Source organism: Poecilia formosa, unplaced genomic scaffold (genome assembly GCF_000485575.1).
Source record: "Poecilia formosa unplaced genomic scaffold, Poecilia_formosa-5.1.2 Scaffold14, whole genome shotgun sequence".
NCBI classification, from domain to species: Eukaryota; Metazoa; Chordata; class Actinopteri; order Cyprinodontiformes; family Poeciliidae; genus Poecilia; species Poecilia formosa.
This window is the reverse complement of record NW_006799953.1, coordinates 74,171-93,074: the sequence shown is the minus strand read 5'-3', so window position 1 is coordinate 93,074 and position 18,904 is coordinate 74,171. Positions and strand designations below refer to the sequence as shown.

The following is an 18,904-nucleotide window of genomic DNA, read 5'->3' as shown; positions in this document are numbered from 1 at the left end:
GTACGAGTTTCATTTTTCAAATTGAGCTAATGAAGTAAATTCAGTTTTCAACGATGTTCGGTGTTACTGAGAATTACCTGTATGCACTATAGACTGGAATCGACTCTAATCACTGTGACCGGTCTGGACAGTTGCACAAACATCCTTGTTCTTATTAATCTGGGCCACAAGATGGCGCTTTCTACTGAGTTTCTCCTGTTCGTAGGACACGCTCCGCCTGTCTCCTTCCTGGTGTCCATCACCAAAAAAGCCTCCGGTGTAACCAGAAGGGATCTTTCAGTTTTAGTTACTGCCGTGGTTACAGTTTCACATACAAAAGAATAACGTCTCAGGTTGCTTGGTTGTTATTGTCATCTGGTTGCGTGACACAGGAATTAGTCCCATTTATGTCCCGAAGGCCTGCAGGTCGTCTGATTTCACCTTTTTTTTCTTTTTTACTGATGCATCAAAGTCACGCACACTGAGGACTTTCTATATCTGTTAAAGTGGGCAGAGGGAGCAGCGCATTTTGCTTATAGCTGCTGCGGTGCTGATGTAATGTAAGTCTTTAGTGAAAGTCCGGTATGACACTCCTAGCTTAATCTGACAACACACTCAAGGTGAAAACATGGAGACCAAATATCAAGCTCAGCGAAATAACCGTTTTTTAAAATTTTACTTCATAAAGGCTCACATTTGATGGACAGTTGTCGCAGTTCCTTTTATCCAGAAATGCTTCTGTTTACTTTAATGAAAGGCCACAAAGGACGGTAAATAGGAAGACGGAATGACGTGCAAACCATGTAGCTGAGAATAAGGAAACCAGTCCTTTCTCTTTTCTTTTCTGTCGTGGTTGCAGAAGTAGGCAGTGGGTTTTTACAGCTACTGCTGCTGTTTAAAGAAAAATAAAAAGCTGCAGTAGCAGAATGAAAAGATATAGATGTAGAAGTTTTTTTTTCTTTCACATCTAATTCAATACAGCAATTCATGATGTCAAATGCTTTGTTTTTACCAAACTGAATTTATGTGAAGTATTACGGAAATGCTGATTCAGTCAGCACAAACAAAATAAGAAACAGCTGGGGAAAAAAACTTGTCAAACATCTGATGACACACACACACACACACACACACAGTACACTGACACTATCAAATAAACTTGAGCACTATTTACACAAGCTACAGAAGAAAGATAAATGTTGGTGTTATTACACCCTGATGGAAATAAAGTCATGATATAAATGCTTTATCTCACAATATGGGTTTTTACAGTACAGCTAGAAAACTTTATGACCTATTGTTTTTCAGAAGTGGGAAACTGTTCAACTGTTCGTTTAAATGTTAGATTTCATCAAACTATTTGCTGTTGAATAACAAAGGATGTGGAACCCCAGGTGATTTTGGCTGCTGTAGATTTTACATTTCTCATGTTACAACCACTGTATTTTATTTCCATTTTACATGACAGACCAACATAAAGTAGCATATAACTGAACACTGCTATCCTGAAACCTGTATAGGTAAACAGAATTTGCCTGTCTATAATTTAATATAAGGTTCACTTCCAGCAGAACAACGACCCTAAGCATACAGCCAGAGTGACAATGGAGAGCTCTAGATCAAAGTGTATTTATAATAAGTAACAATGGCTTCACAATTCAGCAAGGTCCAAACATATCCAAATGAGAATCTGTGGATCGGTTTGAAGACTAAAGTTTACAGGTGTTGTCAAATACGGATGTAGTAATATTTCTAGATGGCCCGAGTTGATAGAAAACATAATCCTAAAGGTTTCCTGCAGGGAAACGGTAAAAAGACTAAAACTTATATTGGGCTTTTTCAGTCATACTGACCACTCAAAGCACTTTACACCAGGGCCACACTCACGCACTCAAAAACATTTATGCACCAATGCACAGTAACCATGGGCACTTTGATGCGTGGAGGCTGGAATCAAAGCTGCAGTCCTCCAATTTCAAGACAACTACTGAGCCACAGTCACCCCAGAAATAAAGTTCTGTACTTTTCTTTCTTGGAGAAGCTAAACACATATAGACCCAAAAGGTTTCAGATTTCTATGAAACACTGTTACTATCAAAGTCAAAATTATGCCCTATTTTGTGTTGATCTGTCACAAACAAGATAATACACTTTTGCCAGATGTTCACTCATTCATAGGAAAGATCTTTTAGCAGGATAGAAACAATAAAGGAAGAACTGTAACGACGAGCTGACATTAGCACTGCTGAAGGGATTAGGTAGCATAAAGGTTAGCTTAGTGACACTGACATGTGCTAATGCTATGGCTAGGTCTAAAACAGGTGACATTATACTCAAAACTACTGTTTTGACTCCTAAATAAGGATGTAAAAATAAAATAAAATAAAAAAAAAGTTTCATACAGATGTCTTGTGTCTAAGTGTTTTAAAATATTTCAACATAAAATACCAAAATGGTAAAACCGGGCTAAGGTTAGCTGCGCTTAACGAAGCACGCATCTACAGAGCAAAAAAAAAGAAAAGAAAAGAAAAAAGAAAGAAGCGAATTTATCTTTCTGTTGTGGTCTTGTTTTCACACGAACAGCTAAAAGAATGAAATTACATCTAGGGCTGAAGCAGGAAATGAAGAAAAAACAGCTCAACATAAATGGGTGGGAAGTTAATGGGGAAAGGAAGAGAAAGGCTTGCAACAATAAAAATAATATAGAAAACGAGAGGACGCTACAAAACTTCAGCAGTACGTTAGCTTCCGTCTCGACTAGAAAAGTGAACCAGGCAGGTGCAGTTTAGATGTCGACCTCTGACCTCTGGGGGAAATTGTGAAAACATATCTGAAACTGAATTAGCATTCTGTACCAGAAAATGCTAATTATTTTCTCATAATTTCTTTCATGCTAGTGTTTTTAGGAGAAGGGAAAAAAATCAGTTATTCAAATCCATGGGGTGTTAAGTGTTACTTTCCACTGTGAGCTGTCTAGAGAACGGCAGAATTTAGCCTTTCATTTATGGCTGAAGACAGTCATCAATAGAGAAAACCACAAGCCTCAGGTTGTGCACCTTCACGCGTTAGCTCCGCGCTCGCATGTGCGGATGGGCTCACAAGCATTAACCCCATGTCTGCCATCCTGCGCTAAACTGGATGATTTTCAGCCTCTTTTTTTCCTTTTCTTCCTCCTCCAGTGCGAGTGGAAGCTCTGTCGCCTTTAAAACAACACGTGGGTGAAGTCATTTCACGAGAGCTGAGCTAAAAACAAAACCGAGAACTTAGCTCAGACGACCACAGGCGTTGCCAGGAAGGCTTTCAGCTCCACCCTTTAGTCTCCCACACATAGGGCTTTGTTGAAGCACACCCTTCACTTTTACACACACACACACACACACACACACACTAACAGAGAAACACCAGCGAGGCCTCTCGACTCTTGTCTTTTGCCCTTATTTGGCTACATCAGGTCTTTGAGCTAAACGGAAAGCGTCAGATCAGTAAGCGAGGTGTGGAGTACAGGTTTGAGCGAGAACGATTTACCTCATCAGATTTCGTTTGTGCTTTTTCTGAAATGGACAACACAGAGAGGGGGAAGTAGGAATGTCAAAACGTAGAATGGACATTATCAATAAAGCCCCACACATGCTCAAACCGATGTGTCAGAGCTGGCGTTTCATTAGGCTGACAACACTTCCTCTCCCCGGCAGACCAGAAAGCGGCTTTAGAAGCGAGAGCAGCTCAGCGACCCGAGGGCTTTCAATTCCTTTTCAAAGAAGCAAGGCCTCACCGGTCTGACCCAGTTCAGTCGGGTTGTTCTGGAGTACGACAGAATTGGAAAAAAATAAAATAAAATTCTGTTTTGTTCCTGGTAACATACAGGACAGCACAAATGTTTTCTACTTTTAGGTTTTTTTGGGTCAAAATTAGATCTTTTAGAGTTTTTAGGTCAAACTCATTTCCATTTTAGGCCATATCGAGATCATGAATAACCCACTAGCAAAATGTTAAAAGTATTAATAAATATCTGTGTCTGGAATCAGTAAATACTTTGCGAAATAAATAATATGGAAGACATTTTTAAAATCGATGTAATATGGTAGTACACAGATTTAAAAAAAAACGCTTTAATTTGATTAATAGAAAAATATTTAAGAAAACAAGAGTATTTTTGGAGATTCTTATGTTTTCCTCAAGAGTCTCATAGGGCCACAATTGGATTTGACATATTTTAGATGATGAAACACTTCTTAAAATCTGGAAAATATAATTTTGGGGAAATACAAAAACAGTTTTCAATGATGATTGTATATATGGAGGGGAAAATAGCCACCAAAAGCAACCTGGTGCTATGCGGGAAAGTTTCAGTTACGTTAATGTTTAAATGGTTTCTTGATTCAACAGGAGAGGCTTTGACCAGATTTGGGTGGTTAGTAGTAAACTAAACAAAAAATGTGGCTAATTACAATTAAGCTGTGATCTAATAAAGGAAGTGATTACTATGGATATTTTTTTTATATATATATAAATGAAAAAAGATGTTTAAAAACAGCTTTTTTTTTGTATTTACCAAGGTTGTATCTACGTGCTATTAAAATTTGTTTCATAATCTGAAAGATGTAATTATGACAAGGAAAAAACTAAACAACAACAAAAAAATCATTATGTAAATGTAAAAATACAAAACAAAAAGAGAAACAAGAGATAAAGCCAAACAAATCAACTGGGTCTCCTGCGAGTTACCATGGAGACAGAAGTTCAGAGGTCAGACTTCAGCAGAGCTAAAGCTGGATTTTCTGCTTTGATGTTTTGTGTTTTTTGTTGTTGCAATTTTTAAATAAATGTACTGCGTTACAAAGGACAATAATTTTCCCTATCATGAAGTTGAGGTTGGAACAGTAAACAGGTGCAAAAAAGATAAGGAGAGAAATCTTTGGACAAAATAATTTACAAAAATCCTTCTGGATTGTTCTCGCTTACCCAAATCCGCTTTATTTACAACAAAACAATAAAAACATCTTCACTTCTGAGCTTTCGCATAGTTTTAGGGACAACTAAAAGCGGCTGGTGGGCTGATCCCAGGGCCTGCAAAGGAAGATAAGGCTGGAGTAAATCAGAGATCATTTAGTCACTAACAAGCCAACATTGAGAGGACATGATGGGTGATGTGTTCATGTCTGTGTGCGCGAGCAGCAGCATTGTGAACAAGCTAAAGATACAAAATGGACGGTTGACTGAGACCGGCTTTATGTGTATTCCTGCAGTCGAGATTAATGTTTTATTCTGTCTTCAGTTAGAATGATGATAATCCGTTGGGATAAAGTTCCAGAAATGTTTTTGCAACACTTACCTGATCTGTTTGGCAAACTGACTCCCAAATTGCAGACATGCCATTTGGCGAATGACAACTGAAAAGCAGGTTGTGTGAGGCACTATTAGGCCAGTTTTGCTTTTACTGAAGCTAAAAAAAACAAACTCCGAGCCATCCAAGCCTTCAATGCAATTTAAAAAGGGTTGGATGGAGCATGGATTATTAGAGGAAGGTAAATCTGGCAATCGTCACTTCTCTTCAGCTCACCTTGTAACGATTTAGGGCTAGGAACTGTGCGCCGAACGTTTCGGTTTTCTGACAGTCCTGCTGCTTTTTCTTCTAAATTATCCACTATTTCAAAGAGTTCTCAATGTAATGAACCCTAACAAGGCTCCCCAGGCCTGGATCACAGATCCACCACCGTAGTTAGCAAGTGGGGATGATGTCTCTTTCTATCCGTTGTTCGAAACCCAACCCACCAGGAGTGTTTGTTGCCAGTCGCGGACTTTCGCGATATCTGTGTACTCAAGCTTCTTGTCAACTCTTGGTGTTCTCAAGAAGTCACTGCTGCCATTCTCTAAGAACTTCTTTCATCCTCTGCCTAGCCTCCTTTCCATGTGTATGGGTAGAAATATGGGGTCTTTAACTTGCCTAGCGACAGGCGGCCTCTGTCACCTCATACATACTCAAAGGAAAACAGAAAGTCATGGATTATTAACTTGAATTCTTACAAACTCTCATCCCTTAGTTGAGTAAATGGATTGGTTGGGAGCACCAATGACTGTGCCACAGGTTATTTATTTGATAAGTTTTTTTTAAACTTGGAACCTCCTATTTTCCTACTGAATGTTAATTTTCCCAAATTTACACGCCAATAAATATCCAGCACTGTGTACACATCTCTCTTTGTTTCTGTGCAGATCAGTTTCAGTTCAGTGTACATCTCCTAGATCCAGGAGGAACCCGGGTGGTTCGGCTGTGCCGACACCCAGCTGCAGCTTTCTGGGGGTTGGGAGCAGGGAGTGGAAATGGCTGACGGCCTAGATAAGGTCTATCTGGAGAGGCAGCCTTGGACTGGGAAATCATCGCTCCGCTGGTCACAAGAGGAGGTGGGATAACTTCCTACATGGCAAATCTATGGATGACTGAACACAGGCAAGACATGTTCCCCATGAAACCGGGGTATTCTCCCCTCACAAAGACCGCAAAGAAGCTACCATCACAAACTCCATGAATTTTAAGGGCATTTTTAGGTGGAAGGCAAATACAAAGTCGAGCATGATTGCAAATTGGAGGGAATATTTTTGGTTTTCAAAACAAAAAACCTGAAAATTTGTTGTATTCCTTGCTGTTCTCTAACAAACCTCCCCAGAGAGGAGCTGGATTCATAGATTACATCACACACAGGAAGACTCAACTTTGTTTACTTATTAGACGACTTCTGAAGGCAATTTGCTGTATTGCAGTTTGTTCAAGATGTCAGATTAAAGGGGATGAAAACAAACATAATAAAAGTGAGCTCCATCTACTATTTAGAGAGCTTCTGAAAGCAAAGAGCTCTCTAAATAGATAGAGCTAAATTTGGCTTCCAAATTTCACTAAATTTGAAAGCCATGTATCATTTTGCTTTTACTTTGAATTTCCACACAACTTTGTTTTGATCCAGCCTCTAAAGTCTTAGCAGAATCCATCAATGATTCTGGTTGATGTTATAAAATTTAAAGTACAAAAATGATGAAAGATTTTTGTCACTAAAATGCCATTAAAATGTGTGTTTATAAAAAACTGAACTATGATGTTCATTTTATAATGTCTGCAATAAAAGCTGTTTTTAATCAACACTTTATTTTATTTTACATTCTGGAGATGTTTTATTACAGAAGCTGCTAGCTAGCTTTTATTTATTAAGAAAACGTCTGGGTTTTTTGTTTCTGCTTTGTTTTTAATGTTTAGCCAGCATCTTTATTTTGTGGGATGAACATTTTAACAGTTACAGTAAAAAAAAAAAAAAATGCTANTAGAGAGCTTCTGAAAGCAAAGAGCTCTCTAAATAGATAGAGCTAAATTTGGCTTCCAAATTTCACTAAATTTGAAAGCCATGTATCATTTTGCTAAATGATACATAAAAAAAAAAAAAAAATGCTACATTACTTTTTTTAACTCCAGGAACTGAAAAATGAGAGAAACGGTTTCCTTTAGCTGAAGCTAACAGCTAGCTTAACTTAGCCTTAAAAGCATTGTTTTAATAGTAGTTACAAGATAAATTTATTAAATCTCTGGGCAGTTTGCTTCAGAATATTCCAGCTAAGATGTCATTTACTTCAAATCAAAGATATTTTTATGACTTTATTTCTCATATTATTTCCACTTAGTGTGTTTATGACAAATATATCTTTCCGTTTTAGTTCTGAAAGTGCGGTAATAGTGTTTTCAGATAGATCTGCAACATCACAACCTTTTACTTAAACCTCGAAACATAGTTCTGTGCCGACCAAAAGGTCAGTCAACTGTAACCCTGCAGTCATGAACGCTGCTCCAGTTCTTATTTATCAAATACAGTTTCCTCATCCGTAACTTATCACAGAAAAATTAATGGCTGGATTCTTACATGCTTTTCATTTATCGTGAAACCCAAACTCTGGCTTTGGAAAACTAGTAATAAGAAGGAAAAAAGATATGAAAGAGTTGCCAGGAGAAGTGAGAATAAGTAAAAAAAAAAAAAAAAAAAATATTATTGCAAAAGCAGCACAAAAGAAAAAAAAGTGTATGGTATAGATTGTGAAGCAGAAATACACACAACTAAACAGTTTTTCCTGTTAACCATTGCAAAACAGCTGAAAGACCTGGAGTAATGCGTTGCCCAATGAAGCTGCTCTGGGTTATTTCTGTAGGCTGAGAACGAGGCCAGTTTTCTTTACTCTGCATATTAAGATGACCTAGATTAGATTGTAAACTGTCAGAGGAAGAAGAAGAAGAAGAAAAACTGCCGTCACTGTGACATGCAGAAGTTTGAACTCTGGTTAGTGGAGGATATAAGAAGCATGCCTTTTTTTATTTTGTCATTTTACGAGTAAAAATAGTCGACCAGAGGAAAGGGATCCGTCTTACTGCAGCAGCGTTTTCTTATATGTAGGCTTTAAGCAGGTGGTTGCTGTTGTACCGTTAACGCAGTAAGAATGGACCGGTGAGAGACGCTTCAATCAGAAATGACCCGGCTTCACAGATTACAAACATCCTAAACTTTAAGATCAACCCCATCTGTCTTCTGTCACTAAAAACAGCAAACCAACAGTTCATATTCACCGTTATCTGCCATTTTGGTTTGTTATGTGGAGATGCCAGACAAACGAAAACAAATTAATAGTCGTTTTCAGGTAAACGCGTTTCACTGAGTAACGCTGGCTACATGGCAAGCTAATAGTAGCTGTTTAATTATTCAATCCATCTGTTATGGTAGTTAATTTAAAATCGAAATTGTAGAAAACAATCAGTTCTACTGGTACTAAAATAATTATATCTATTTAACATTACAGCACTAGAATTATAACTATGTGTAACATTTATTATTATTTTTGATAGAATAAAAACCTGCTAAAAAAGAAAGTACAACTTTTTAAGGATTTGCTGCACAGAATATTTGGCCGCTCTGCTCTTTATAGAAATAAATGAGTGTTAAAAGCTTCTATATACTGGTAAGTTACTCAGGCTACCTGCTCAGGTAGAGCCTGCAGGTGGCCGCTCAACAGACACACTGCTTGAAAGCTGCGTTTTGAGCCAGCTGCTCCTTCAGTTTACACACTTTTAGGAATACTTCCAAACATCCGCACGCTTTCCTGTAAGAGAGAGGAAAAGCCTTTCTCCAGTTTGCCCACCGGCAGTGAACTAACACACACGACCAAAGTCTGGCCACTCTCACACTGTCGGTGAAATCTGACTAAAGAGGACTTTTAAGCAACAGGAACACAGCAGGAAAATGTAGCAGGGGTGTGAACTTTTTTTTTTTTTTTCTAAATGTCACCAGCTAGTACTTACTCAGATTATCAAATAGTGCTGAGGAAAGCCAACAATTTCAAAGTCAATCTTGTTAAAATGGCCACTGTGGAGCCAAAGGGGCTCACTGGGGTCTGCTTGGTTAAAAAAAACAAAACAAAATAAAACACAATTACACTTAAAAAACGTCACATTTTTGAGCCCGGTTGGAACATGTGGCCCTTCAGTCCCTTTAGGAAGGGAGGAATACATTATATAAGACTGCTTTATCAGCAAAAGAAGCTCTGTACGTTTTTGTTGGAAACAAATACGACAAATTACCAACATGAAAACACTGAACAACACAGAAAAAAGACGGTGTTGCTCTGATGAAATGCTCTTTTTCAAGCGTTAAGATTATCATCTCCTCACAGGAAACGCTCCGGCAGCCCTAAAGCTGCAGCATCTCACTCCTTTAGATATTCTGACGGGTCTCACGACTCGTAACGTTAAACATACGTGGAGCAGAGAGCCAGAAAACCTGAACTTTTTAATGTTAACATACATCAGAGACTCTCTCACATCTCCACCTGTGAGGAGAAAGAGAGTCGCAGTGTGTTGTAATCCGTTTCCACTTTGTTCAGAAACGATTGCAAAACGTCAGGCTTGAGGATCAGACGGCAAGACCTGAGCGACAAACCAAACATATGGGGGGGAAAAAAAGAAGCAACTTTAATTATTTAATTTAGGATGACTTAAAAAAAAAACTTAAATGTTCTGGAGGTGGCAGTTTTCTTAGCTGCTGTTTTTTTCAAAAGAAAGAAAGAAAAAAAAAAAACAGCGTCTGCAAAGAGAGGGCCGGAAGAGCAGAAAGAGAGTGCCTGTGACTGTTAAACCTCTTCCTGTGGTTGCATCACGTGGCGGTGGAGGGTTCAAAAGGAGGGAGCTTCTTCTTCTTCATCCACTCCTTGGACAGACAAGAAGACACCTGCGAGGTCGGAGGCATGGGGGGAACCATCGATTTGAGCACAGACCGAAAAAACTGACCAAAAAAAACTAGCAGAAAAGCAGGGTGAGGTAAAGTATGAGGGATGATGCTGTTTTTCCATTTATTAGTTGAATCCTGATTAATGGAAGAAGTGTTTTTATCTCTCAACTGAGTTTTTTTTTTTGCTTTCTTGCTTCTTAAAGTGTTTTGTATTTTTTTTTCTTTTATAAATGATTCTGATTTGTCTTTTAACAAAGTTAATTTTGTTTTTTACTAAAAACATTTAAAACGAAAACGGTTTGGTTTGATAAATTTGTACTTCACAGCTAAATGTATCCGCATGATCTCTGAAGTTAGCTTACTTTCAAGCCAATGGACTGATATTTGGAGTCTGTTTTAACCCCACTTTAACTTCTGAGCGCACCGACTCGCTCGGACAGAAAAGCTTACTCATGCCTCACAAAATGGCTTCCTCGAGATAGTGCTTCCTCTGATGGTTTGCTTCTGATATTTGCTTTAAAACGGCTGTAAATCAGAAAAACGGCGGGCGGGGTTCCTTAGACTGATGATTTATTTTATTTTATTTTTTTATTTAACCGCGTTTTCTCTGCAGTTTGAGACGCTGGCAGCCTCATTTGCATTCGAACCAGCTGTCTGTGGCGGTAGGCGACGCATGTGAACGTTTTAAAACAAATCAGGAAGTGAGCGCCTTCTGGTTTCGTACTGAAGCAGTTGAGCCGTGAGGTTTCCGGCTGGCAGACTTCAGAGGTTGGGGGAGGGAGGGAGGTTGGTTTGCAGCTGCGCGAGCGGCTACAGGTGCAGAAGAAGAAGAAGAAGTGGGAAGTGGAAGTGGACCGAAGACCGGAGAGGAGCGCTTGGATGTACAGTGCAGTCATCCATAAAGTAGAAAGCACTACTAAACTCCTCGCCAAAGTGTAGTGTTTCCTACTTTATGGATGAGTGTACTGTTGGCTTCAGGGAGAGCCCAGGGGCCCGGCAGCGTCACCCAGGAAGTCGGCGAAAGAAAAGAGGAAGCTGCTTCGGCTCGCGGGGCCACACGTTACCCAGAGTGTCGCGGCAAGTCGGTTCACATGGGCAGAGTGTGGCGCCGAGCGGAGCGAGCTCCTCTTTGTTGTCTCCACCTGTTTGGAAACAAAACGTGTGCACGGTGAATGATATGCAGTCTGTACGCTGTGAAATAATAAAGATGAACTGAAGAAAATAAACCCTGTGTCACGTGTTTCTTATATTTTTCAAACAACACTAGTTTGTTTTTGTTTTGTTTTTTTTTTCTGTGAAAATATACATATTTTATTTCAGTAAAAAAAAGATCCATATTGAAAGAATTCACCACATTTTCAAGTCAAGAAGTCCTTAGTGTACTACAGTTTTGGGTAATAGTCCGCCAACGACACTGTTTGGACATGCAGAAAAAAAAAAAGAAGAGCAAAATAAAATCTGAAAAATTCTCAAAATATATACAGATAAGCTTCCAGAAAGTGTAGTAAAAAGAACAATAATAATAATAATAATTATTATTATAATAATATATAAAAAGGTTCATCTTACAGTGGTTTCAAACAATGAATGTAGATAAGGAGAGACAGAAAGATTTTCTGCGACGTATGAAAATAATGAAATTATAACGCATATCCCACCGGTTCGTTACAGTATATACACACACACACACACACAGCTTCGCTCCCGCTGAGGCGTCGACACGGTTCACATGTCTGCCTAAAACTGAAATGTGAGAGCAACGAAAAAAAATAAGGCCGAACACGGGTAGAACATGCATGCGAACGTCCTGTAAACAACATATTAAGACTAAACAAGGTCTTCATGTAAGGCTAGAAATGATCATCTGAGCTAAAAAGAAAACAAAAAAAAAAGAAATTTATCTACATGGGTCTCAGTCGGAGCCAGTCAGCAGAGGAGCCTCTCGTGTTGCTAGGCAGCAGACGCGAGGACCAGACTGGTGCGTTAAAGGCCGTTTAACACATTACAACTATCAGCTGTACATTTCGGCAACTTTCGGGAGCGTCCAACCCCTTGTTAAAACACAAAAGAAGAAAAGAAAAAACACAAACGAAAAGCATTCAGTACTGCCTCTGGCTTGCATCTATCCCGGCTATTCAACATCTAACGTGTCTTTGACGAACCACTTTTTCTGTTTTTTGCTCTTGGCATCGTCGTGCTCCCTTTACGAAACCAGGAGAAATTGAAACATTCACAGAGCGAACCCTAAAAACAAAACAAAACATAAAACAGTCTGGTAAATCATGCTGTTGGGAATATTCCGTCTCTCTCGTAAGAAAAAAAGAAAAAGAAAAGAAAAGCGAAGCACCTAACGTTTTGGCATATTCTGCAGCTTTACCACAGCCAGAATGAACAGGTGCCTCAGCACCGAAAGGAACCCAGCGATGAAAAACCTGAGGAGCCGCCTGGCAGCCCTGCGCAGCAGAGACGGAGGGGAGAAAATCAGAGTGAGCGTCGCAGGTGGGGAAAAGTAAAAAAAAGGGGGCCTGCTTTGCACATCTGCACTCAAGATAAACACTTCAATTACAGCTTTAGCTTTAATAAAGCTGCAATAAGCCCTACACAGACAACACAACATGGTTCTAACGCTCTAACACGGCATTATGTATTGCTAAAGTCAAGCTAGTCAGCATTGCTAACCACACTGCATATGCTAATCATCGACATTTACGTTGAAACACTGCAAGCTGGAGGTGACGGAGGTGCGGAGTCTGTCACAGTACAGCAACACCACAAGCCTTCGGTGCAAACGCTCTGCTTCAGTGCAGATCCAGGAAGTGATGCTCCTGCTAGCTAACATTTAAGAAAAAAGAAATAAAGCATGCTACATTCAAATCAGAATGAACCGCTAACGTCTGACAGACGGCTCGCTGTCCCTTCAAATGACAGTCTGTCCTTTGGAGGAGAGTTAAACTGTAACAAAGTAACGACAGTGTGGGTAATGTGTAAAAGTGAGATGCTAAGCAAATAGGATGACAGACGAGTCGGTGTGCATTAGAGGATCGAAGGTAGGAAGCGTCAGTAGTAGCTCTGGTTTCCTCCGCGTCTGTTACACTGTGACAGTAGAGAGAACTCGGTTCATCTTTCTCTAAAAGTGTTTCTATTACCTTCTCTCAGCTCATTTAAAGAACACTGGAGATTTTAGTGCTAACTGAATGTTAGTTTGTAGTAATAATCACCAGATGCATGATGTCTGGATGCTGCAGATCTGCCTCGTTCTCTCTAACACACCCTAAACATCAGGATTTTTTTTTGTGTGTGTATGAGAGAGAAAGGCATCTCTGCTGTGGATTTCATTCATAGACACACAAGCAAATGCCCCTCTGTCTCTCTTTCTCTTTCTCTCTCTCTCTCTTTGTCTAAAAAGAAAAATTATATATATTTTATTGCAGTGGCCTCACAATGAAAAGTTTTAAATTGAGTAAATACCAACTGGTTGTTTTTTTGTGAATGTCCCACCCTCACAAACGCATGCAGAGTCTGATGAGCTGCCAGAAGCTCGGGCATCATAAACATTTTGAGATTTTATTTAAAAATCAGGTGAGAACATACGGGCGACACAGAGGTAAAGTACTCAAATTAAAACTTGGATTTCCTTTTTTTTTTTGTGTGTGCGTGAGAGAATGTGCCACTGCAATAAAAGCTGAATTCATTTTAAGACTTTTTATACCTGCAGGGCCTGAATGTACGCCTACATCTGCACCTACGCTCACATAGACAGAATCTAGAGGCTGATGATGAATCTAGCTCCAACTGAAACTAAATAACTATTTCATCCTGTGGGGCTCGGCCACGTTGACCCAATAATCCCCATGTTGGCTACAAACACGTCGATTCTAGGGAAACCAATGAAACGGTGACATGCTTTCACATTCATTCAAGAGCCCTGCTGCCTACGACGGCTCTGAGCTCACCGGTTAGCTTCACGCGCAGTGCTAACTACTACAAATAAATACCATTTTGTACAAAGTAACATAGAGGGAGAACAGAGATAATATAACTCCACCCCATCAGGATGGATAGTGCATTTTTAAAACAGCCGGAACAGGGAAAAAAAGAGCAAACTTGCTGCTTCTTTCTGTCGGCTTCAGATAAATAAGGTGGCACCAGCAGACGAGCGCTAAAGCTAACGTCGACCAGGCCGTCTGGGTGACGTCTGGTCCTCTAATCGACACTGCTCGGCATTAAATAGGTCTAAATCAGTCTTGCGTGTTGGTACGTTATTGCTGCGTCGTTTAACTGCGACAAGTCGATGAAGCGCAAGAATTTAGAATAAATATCTGCGAAGTTTGCTCAGCTCGACATGCACGGGTACATGCTGCAAGCGGATAGTCTGCGTTGCCGAGTCCTCTAATGTTTTCTCGCTGGTCTAAGGCAAAAGTTTGATTACTGACGGTTAACGCATCAGTTAGTTGCGAACAGCATTGATTACCACATGAGCCGTAACAGTACAGGCGGAGAAAAGTGCTTTAAGCGTGATACGAGTGTTCCGAGTCTCATTCTTTCTTGCTGGATCCCAGCTTCTTGAACAGTTTCTTGCCTTTGGAGAAAAAGCCTTTCTTCTTCTTGGCCTGCACGGCCGACGCCGAGGGAGCCGGGGTGTCCGGAGGAGAGGAGTGGACCTCCGCCGCAGCCGGATCGGGAGCAGGGGTCGGGTCGGGGGTCGGACTCGCGGCGGCTTCCAGCTGCGGCTGCAGGTCTGACGGCTCCATCCTGTTCGGGGTCGAAGGTTCGAGGGCTGGGGGAAGCAAAGCCTCTTCTGGCGCGGAGGAGACCGAATCTCGCGGCTCTGAAGAGGAGGCGCAAGTATCCTAGCAGGGATAAAGCCAAGCTTTAGATGATGAGGTGTATATTCTTACGGTTTGTACTGTACTTCTGGAGGGAGTAAGGTTTAGAAGGAAGACTGTAAAAGGAACAACAGGGCAAGGATAGATAAACATAGATAGATACAGATGTAGAGAGAGACAGAAATAGATAGATGGCAAGTAGCGAGGTAAATATAGAGAAAGATGAGAGAAAGATGAGAGAGATAATTGTAGAGAGGGCGACACTTTATTTATCCCGGTGGGGTAAGATGCGTTGGTGGAGGATGTGAGGAACTACAGAGGACCAACTGAAGACACTTACGATCAAGTCTCAAAGTGTACAGATCGTTTTTGCTTCTGCAAGAGGCCATGCAGGACAGAGAGGAGATGCAACAGGCAAAAATCAGACAGAGCCAGAAAACAAAAAAAAGTAATCATGCGCTTCCACAGCGTAAATAGGAGACGGCGATTTTTCATGCTACTGATTTGAAAAGGTGGGCAATAAAAACGAAATCTTTACTAATGTACAGATGGACTGAGGTACCTGTAATTCTTTCCTGGGTTCTGGTGCCGGTTGGACACTGATCGGTTCTGGAGGAGGAGGTTCTTCTGGGAAGGCTTGCAGGAAGTTGGAGGGCACCAAGCCTCTGTGTCCGTTCAGCTCTCCCTGAAAGAGTCGATGATTTGGGTTCTCTCAAAAAGTCAGATGGCAGTCTTTTTTATGACAAGGCTACGTGACGTCAGGGAACCATTCAATGGTGATTTTAACGATTCTAACTGCAAAGACATTATTAATTACCAATAACCCAAATATTTCTGACGCTTTTCCTTCTCTGCTATTATTACAAAATTATCCATGAGCTGCAGCGTCTCTGACTGACACGCACAGAAATGTTCCCATGACGACTGCAACCTGATGCTGTTTTTTGACCTCATACATGTAAATTCATCTTATTTGATTCCATAAAGTAACACCACAGACTAACTATAAGTTAATTTAACTATAAAATTGTCTTATTTATAAATATTACAGCTAGAGCGGAACTACTGCACATTTTCTTTTGCGCAAATGCTTACACAATCCTCCTGGCTGTTGTACAACTTCCTTCCTTTGGCATTTTCTTTTAATGCCAAAGGGCTCTAGAGGAGCTAAAGTCAACAACATAGAGACGCCTCCCAAAGTTCGGAGTTTCGAAACTTACGTAGAAGAACCCGTCTTCGTCCATGTCACCAAACACGTGTATGATGTCTCCTGCGCTGAAAGTCAGCTCAGCCTGAACAGAAGTTTGACACAGAGGGTTCGCCGTTACTGAACGTTTTAGACGCGCGGCGTGGGAAGCAGCTGCTCACGCGCAGGTCGAACCTCTATGTCGGTGTTGGGGGAGCTCTCTCGCGGATCGTAGTCAAAGATGGCGACCATCCTTCGAGCCCCGGAGGCCGGTTTCCCTGCTGCGGCTCCCGGAGCAGCGCTGTGGCTGGGATCTGTGGGCCACACGGTTCAATCAGAGCCGTTATCGAAGGGAATCAGAATGTCTGTCAGCCCCGCAAACACACAGCTCTTGTTTGTTCACGTCGGACTCTCAGCGTCGTCATGCTACGCTGAGGAAAATTCACTCCACTGCACAATTCACAGCAGGAAGAAACAAGAAATTAGTAATGGGTGTTAGAATTTTCTACTTCTACTGTGAAGTCAAATCGAACATGAATATGGACACAAGCAGAAACGGATGCAGATTTAAGCATGCCACCTGAACTGAGAAATGAAAAGATGACACACGAAGAATTAGTTGACATTAAGACCCAGTTGGCCGTTCATCCGCGCCCGTCGTTGCAGGTTTGTGGAGGGCAGAGGTCATTGGGTGGGAGGTGCAGTAAACCCTGCTCAGGTCGCCAGTCTTTACCAAGGTTTCTGCAGGTTTCACCAACTCAAATTTAAGACACTTTAATACCATTTTGAGAACTTCATGAAAAGTTAAGTGAAATTTCTGTGATCTTCTGCATCTCTTGGCAGCAGCTTTGGACTTCTCGCATGACCTACAACCTAAACTCCCATAAGGCCAAGCTGCGTTGCACAGAACGCATGTAGCATCGTCTGGGTTGGCAACAGAGTCGACTCAGAGGCGAACTTCATCCAGCCAACTGCTGACATATTTACCCATGATGGAAGCAAGAGCCTAGTTAGCTAGCAAGTATTAGCAGACTTAACCCCCCACAGAGACACAGAATCCAGTGAGCGATGATGTCTTCACACAACTCAAACTTTTGTCTTTTACAAAAGAAAGTCTCTTTAGAAAAAAAACCTATATAGCCACGACAAAATTAAAATCGTGATTAACTTACATTTTCTTTAATAAATATAAGAAATTCCAAGGCCTTGATTTCAGATTTATGAATTTAAAACTTTTTAAGAATGCTTAAAAAGTTTTACATTTTGAGTTTGCCTTCTGCTTGGAGGCAAACTCCAAGCAGAAAAAAAACCCAGGCTTTCATTCAAAACCTGCTACTAACGGCTTCTCCCTGCAGCCCTAGTTGATCGTCTTACTGCTAAAATTGCTTTCAGCAGCTGAAAACTGCCGTTTGCAAAACATGCTTTGTATTTTCTGAACGTCACAATCAGGCAACCTATAATAAAAACAGGCAAATCTGAGCTTAGCGTTTTAAGCTGCTAAAGTAGTGACATTATACTAAGCAGAAAATGTGGAAAACAAAACAAAACAAACTGCAGGTAAAGCATGCAGCGCACACGGAAACGCCGTCTCATCATGCAGGCACGCCGGAGCTGACGACAAACCTTGACTGGAGGAGTCTATGCTCTCCTCCCAGAGCGCCGCAGACTCCACTGGGGAGACATGAGGTGAGGGGGAGAAAACATAAGCAACACTTACGCAGTCATTTTGAGGGACTGAGTGAGATTCTGTTTGAAGTCAGACCAGCTTCACACAGAGAGTTAAAGAGTTAAACAAGCAGCCAAATGCTTGGCTGAATGTCACTGAATTCTCTTTGGTCACGTTAACTCGCATTCTGGTTCAGTCATGGATTGTTATGCGACAGACTGACACTAAAAGGTGCAAAAACTGCAAAGTGGGAGTAAAAGGATACTTAAGGATGGTTTTCATATTCTTTAACAAATATCTGAAAATTGTGGAAAGAATTCACTCAGATGCTCTGAGTGAATTTCACAGGATTTACAGCTGCAGGTCTTTGGGGTTTTTTCCTCCATCAGCACTGCTTCCCCCCCACATTCTTCCTTCAAAGTAGTTCAAGTTCTCTCTGTTTGGATGGAGTGGAGGCAGCAGCAGGCCTCACCACGGATTCTCTATGGGATTTATGTCTGGACTTTGACTATCCCATTTGGTCCATCACTGCAGCTCAGAGAACAGCCTTTAAAACACTGCTGACAGTTTATAAATCTCTGAACGGTTTAGCACCCGAAACACATTAAAGATCTGCTGCTGCTGCTGTAGCAACCATTCAGACCACTCAGGTCTTCTGGTTCTGGTTCTGCTCTGGATTGCCAGAACCAAATATGGAGAAGCAGCATTCAGCTTCTGTGCAGCACAAATCTGGAACAAACTTCCAGAAAACAATGAGGCTGCTGAAACACTGAGTTCCTTTAAAACCCAACTGTTTAAGTTTGCTTTTGATTTATATTAACTAGATAATTGATCTATATATTTGATGTGTAGTTTCTGATTATCTTGATTAAGGAATTTGACAAATTAATATTTATTCATTTATTTGTTGCTGCATGATGTAAAGAGCTTTGAAGTGCCTTGCTGCTGACATGTTCTAATCTGAACAAATGAACTTGACTTGCTGCGCACAGAATAG

General features: G+C 40.7%; 1 protein-coding gene across 5 annotated transcripts in view; it reads right to left on the bottom strand.

Annotated features, from left to right (window-relative positions):
- Positions 1–9,254: 9,254 nt before the first annotated feature.
- tspoap1 (TSPO associated protein 1) overlaps positions 9,255–18,904 on the bottom strand; it is a 69,732-nt gene continuing 60,082 nt past the window's right edge. For all 5 annotated transcript variants that reach the window (XM_016668227.1, XM_016668228.1, XM_016668231.1 and 2 more), the window contains 5 exons: positions 17,865–17,912; positions 16,437–16,555; positions 16,276–16,347; positions 15,618–15,740; positions 9,255–15,079 (listed from right to left, as the gene is read on the bottom strand). In XM_016668227.1, coding sequence (XP_016523713.1) covers positions 14,765–15,079; positions 15,618–15,740; positions 16,276–16,347; positions 16,437–16,555; positions 17,865–17,912 — 677 coding nt within the window. In that variant the 3' untranslated portion in view covers positions 9,255–14,764. The remainder of the gene's footprint in view (positions 15,080–15,617; positions 15,741–16,275; positions 16,348–16,436; positions 16,556–17,864; positions 17,913–18,904) is intronic.